Raw genomic sequence first — 3,716 nt, 5'->3', positions numbered from 1 at the left:
CAGCTCTGGAGAAAGTCCCGGGGGTCTGCCAGTCTGCCAGTTGCCCACAGCTGTGTGTGACCGAGGGCTCCTGTGGGATCTCTCCTCTTCCTCCTCCTCCTCCCCTCCTCCTCCTCCTCCTCCTCCTCTTCCTCCTCTTCCTCCTCCTCCTCCTCCTCCTCCTCTGCTCACCTGGAATAAAACCATGGCATGGCTGTTCCAGAATTATTCCCAGGCTGAGACTCAACCACATAATTAATCACCTTGCTAATCCTGGATCATTACCCAGGGCAGGGCTTATTCCTTCCAAAAATAAGAATTCCAGCTGCTTGTGGTCCTCGCGGCAACGGCAGGAAATGTTGGAGTTTCCTCATTGCCCCATCGTGTTTTGATCAGTTCTAAGAGGAACAAGCCAACGGTGATTCCAGGCAAATCCCCAAATCCCTGAGGCTGGAAAAGCCCCCCAAGGCCATCAAGTCCAAGCTGTGCCCAATCCCCACCTTGTCCCCAGCCCAGAGGGTCATGGCCATGCCTTCCTTGGACACCTCCAGGGATGGCGACTCCAAATCCTTTCCAAGGCCTGGCCGCCCTTTCCAGGAAAGAAAATCCTCCCGATTCCAACCTGAGCCTCCTGTCAGGGAGTTCTGCAGAGCCAGAAATTTCCCCTGAGCCCCCTTTTCTCCAGGCTGGGCCCCTCCAGCTCCCTCAGGAGCTCTCCAGCCCCTTCCCCAGCTCCGTTCCCTTCTCTGGACCCACTCCAGCCCTTCTTGCCATGTGAGACCAGAGCTGGACACAGTTCCCCTCACCAGTGCTCAGCACGGAGGAAATTCCTGCTAAAGCAGAGTTTTCTCCTTTCCCAAAGCTGTTTTTGGTACTTCCAGGCCCATCTCCGTTTTTAGTGGAGTTGCAGGCCCAGAGAACCTCAGGACATTCTGGAGGGAAGTTGTGGTTTGGGGATGAGACACCATCTCCCCCTGAACCCAAAGCACTCCCGGGGTGTGATCAACACTAAACCCGAGCTGAGGAAACCAGGGCCACCCACACGGCTCCCCCAGCCCAGCCCCGCGCAGGCAGAGCCGGCAATTAAAGTTCTGTGGACAGGAAGGGCGACCTAGAAGGAGAGGCAATCCCAGCATGGATCAGGTGAGTCACCCCAGGAGCCCGAGGAATGGGGAGGCAAAAAAATAAAAAAAAAAAAAGCCACCGACGAATTAAATGAACGGGCAGAGCTGTGGGACAGGGAGGGGCTTCTCCAGGTGGGGTGTGCAGAGAGGGTATAAAAGTGCTCCTGTCCCCAAAAGCCTCATTCCCTCTCATCTTTCCTCATCTCTTCCTGCACCAGCAGCTCAGGTAAGAGCTGGGGGGCTCCAGAACCTTCAGGTGGGGAGGGTGAGTTTGGATCCCCACACCTGGAACAGGGCTGGGATTTGTTCTGGGCTGGATGAGGAGGGAGCCCAGGGGTTCAGAGGGAGCAGAGATGGGGATGTGGAGGGAGGGTTTGGGGTGCTGGGTCTGGCTTTGGAAAGCCAAGTATGGCTTGGGTGTCCCCAACGCCTTGGGGGACAATGCCAGGGGGGAAAAGGATCCAGTGCAAGCTTTAAAGAGAAATATGGGATCTGGCTGAGACTGGGAAAAGGAACACCCGGATTCCTCTTGCTTGGAAGGGCAGGAGCAGAAAGGAAAAGCCCCTGCCAGCTGCTGTGTCTCCACAGGTCACCCAGCACAGCACCATGTGCTCCCGCCAGGACAAGGACCAGTGCCACCGGCAGCAGCGCCAGAGCAGCGGCGGCTGCCACAGCTCGGGGGGTGGCGGCTGCCACAGCTCCGGGGGCAGCTCCGGGGGCTGTCACAGCTCTGGGGGCAGCTCCGGCGGCTGTCACAGCTCGGGGGGTGGCGGCTGTCACAGCTCGGGAGGTGGCGGCTGTCACAGCTCGGGGGGTGGCGGCTGTCACAGCTCGGGAGGTGGTGGCTGCCACGGGAAGCCGCAGATGCAGGGCCAGCAGCAGCAGCAGCAGGTGCTGCAGATGCCCCAGCAGAAGATGAAGTGACAGCGTGGCCCTCGCCTTGTCCCAGCAGCAGAGGCCAAGCCGGCACCAGCTCCCTCCCACCTCCCCGGGGCTCCCAAAGCTTCCCCGGTGCCCTCCGGAGCCTGGCAAGGGCCGGGCTTGTGCTGCCTGGGCTGTGCCCAATAAAGAGTCACATTCCATAAATCCCTCTGGTGTCAGTGTTTCCTTACGCTCCGGAGCCAGGGATGCAGCCCATGATGGGGTTTTAGGGCTGGGATGTTCTCCAGAGACAGGATGGGGTTTTAGGGCTGGGATGTTCTCCAGAGCCAGAGAGGCAGCCCAGGATGGGGTTTTAGGGTTGAGAAGTTCTCCAGAGCCAGAGAGGCAGCCCAGGATGGGGTTTTAGGGCTGGGAGGCTCTCCAGAGCCAGAGAGGCAGCCCAGGATGGGGTTTTAGGGCTGGGAGGTTCTCCAGAGCCAGGATGGGGTTTTAGGGCTGGGATCTCATGGAGAAGAAAAAACCACTTTCCCCTCTTTTTTACCCAGATCATTCCTGGCTTTGTCTGGTGCCAGCTCCAGAGCATGGATTAAGCTCTGGGAGCAGAAGGGGCTATAATTAAACCTGGGCTTAATTTTACCAAGCAAAGCCCGAGCAGAGGAACTTTTGGAGAAGCAGGCACTCACGGGTTTTCCCACTGCAGGCAGGTGAGGCTGGAAATTAGCAGCTGCCGTGGCACAGGAAACAGATAAAGACGGAGCAATATCCATCGTGGTGAGTCAGGGAGCTGTAAACACAGTTCGGGAATCGGGGTTGGAGTGACAGATCAGTGACACCGAGCTGTCTCATTTCCCGGAAAAAGGAGGGACAGCCCCTACAGAGCTGCTCCCACCCCTGTGTAGGGATGTGCCCCCTGTTGATGGAGTAAAAAATTACCCTTTGTCTCCTTAAAAAGGACAAAAGCCCAGAAGTTTCTCTCTTCAATCACCATCACACCAAGACATGGAGGGCAAGAAGAAGGAGAAGAAGGCCAGGACACGCCCAAATCCCTCCATCTTGTACCCCCTCAACCCCATTCTAAAAACACCAAAATTCTACTTTTTCACCCTCTGTTAACTCAACTACCACACTACTCAAACCCTTGTGGCTTGTAATTCCTCACACAAAGTTGGCAGCTTTTCCCACGGGCTAAAATGGAAGCCACAGGTGTTTTTGACTTCGTGCCAAGGTCTCCGAGCCCCCTGCCAGGGTCTCGAGACAGCCAGGGCAGCCAGAGGGATGTCCTGGGCTCTGACAATCCAGCACCCTCCCACCTCCCCGGGGCTCCCAAAGCCTCCCCGGCGCCCTCCTGGAGAGTCACATTCCCTAAATCCCTCTGGCGTTGGTGTTTCCCTAAACTCAGAGTCACAGGATGGGAGAGGTTGGGAAAGACCTCTGAGATCGCTGATTCCAAACTTCTCACCCGTGTTTTCCGTGCCACTGGGAGGATCGGGATGGATTTGATGCAGGGTTTGTGCCAGAGCTGCGTTACCCCTGAACCCTCAGAATGCTCTGGTGGCTGTGGATCATCCCTGGGGGACCATCCCTGGGGGATCTCAATCTTGCAGAAATCCCAAAAACCTCTCCCCAGAGCGTCTCCTGCTGGACCCCACAGCCCCCCAGACCCCCAGGGCTTCCCAAGCCTCTCCTGACCCAACGGAGCTTCCCCAGCACAGCTTTGAGCACCCTCCTGCC

General features: G+C 57.4%; 1 protein-coding gene across 1 annotated transcript; it reads left to right on the top strand.

The window, feature by feature from the left end:
• The first annotated feature begins 1,278 nt into the window (after positions 1–1,278).
• On the top strand, positions 1,279–2,189 carry LOC128820576 (keratin-associated protein 5-4-like). Its single transcript, XM_054001350.1, has 2 exons — positions 1,279–1,329; positions 1,692–2,189. The coding sequence occupies exon 2, from the start codon at positions 1,710–1,712 to the stop codon at positions 2,025–2,027; it is 318 nt and encodes a 105-aa protein (XP_053857325.1). The 5' UTR covers positions 1,279–1,329; positions 1,692–1,709; the 3' UTR covers positions 2,028–2,189.
• The last annotated feature ends 1,527 nt before the right edge of the window (positions 2,190–3,716 follow it).

This window comes from Vidua macroura, chromosome 29 (assembly GCF_024509145.1).
Source record: "Vidua macroura isolate BioBank_ID:100142 chromosome 29, ASM2450914v1, whole genome shotgun sequence".
NCBI classification, from domain to species: Eukaryota; Metazoa; Chordata; class Aves; order Passeriformes; family Viduidae; genus Vidua; species Vidua macroura.
This window is presented reverse-complemented; position numbering and strand designations above follow the sequence as displayed.

Excerpts from the sequence above, each read along its gene's own strand:
- LOC128820576 (XM_054001350.1), top strand. The coding sequence starts at position 1,710 with ATGTGCTCCCGCCAGGACAAGGACCAGTGCCACCGGCAGCAGCGCCAG.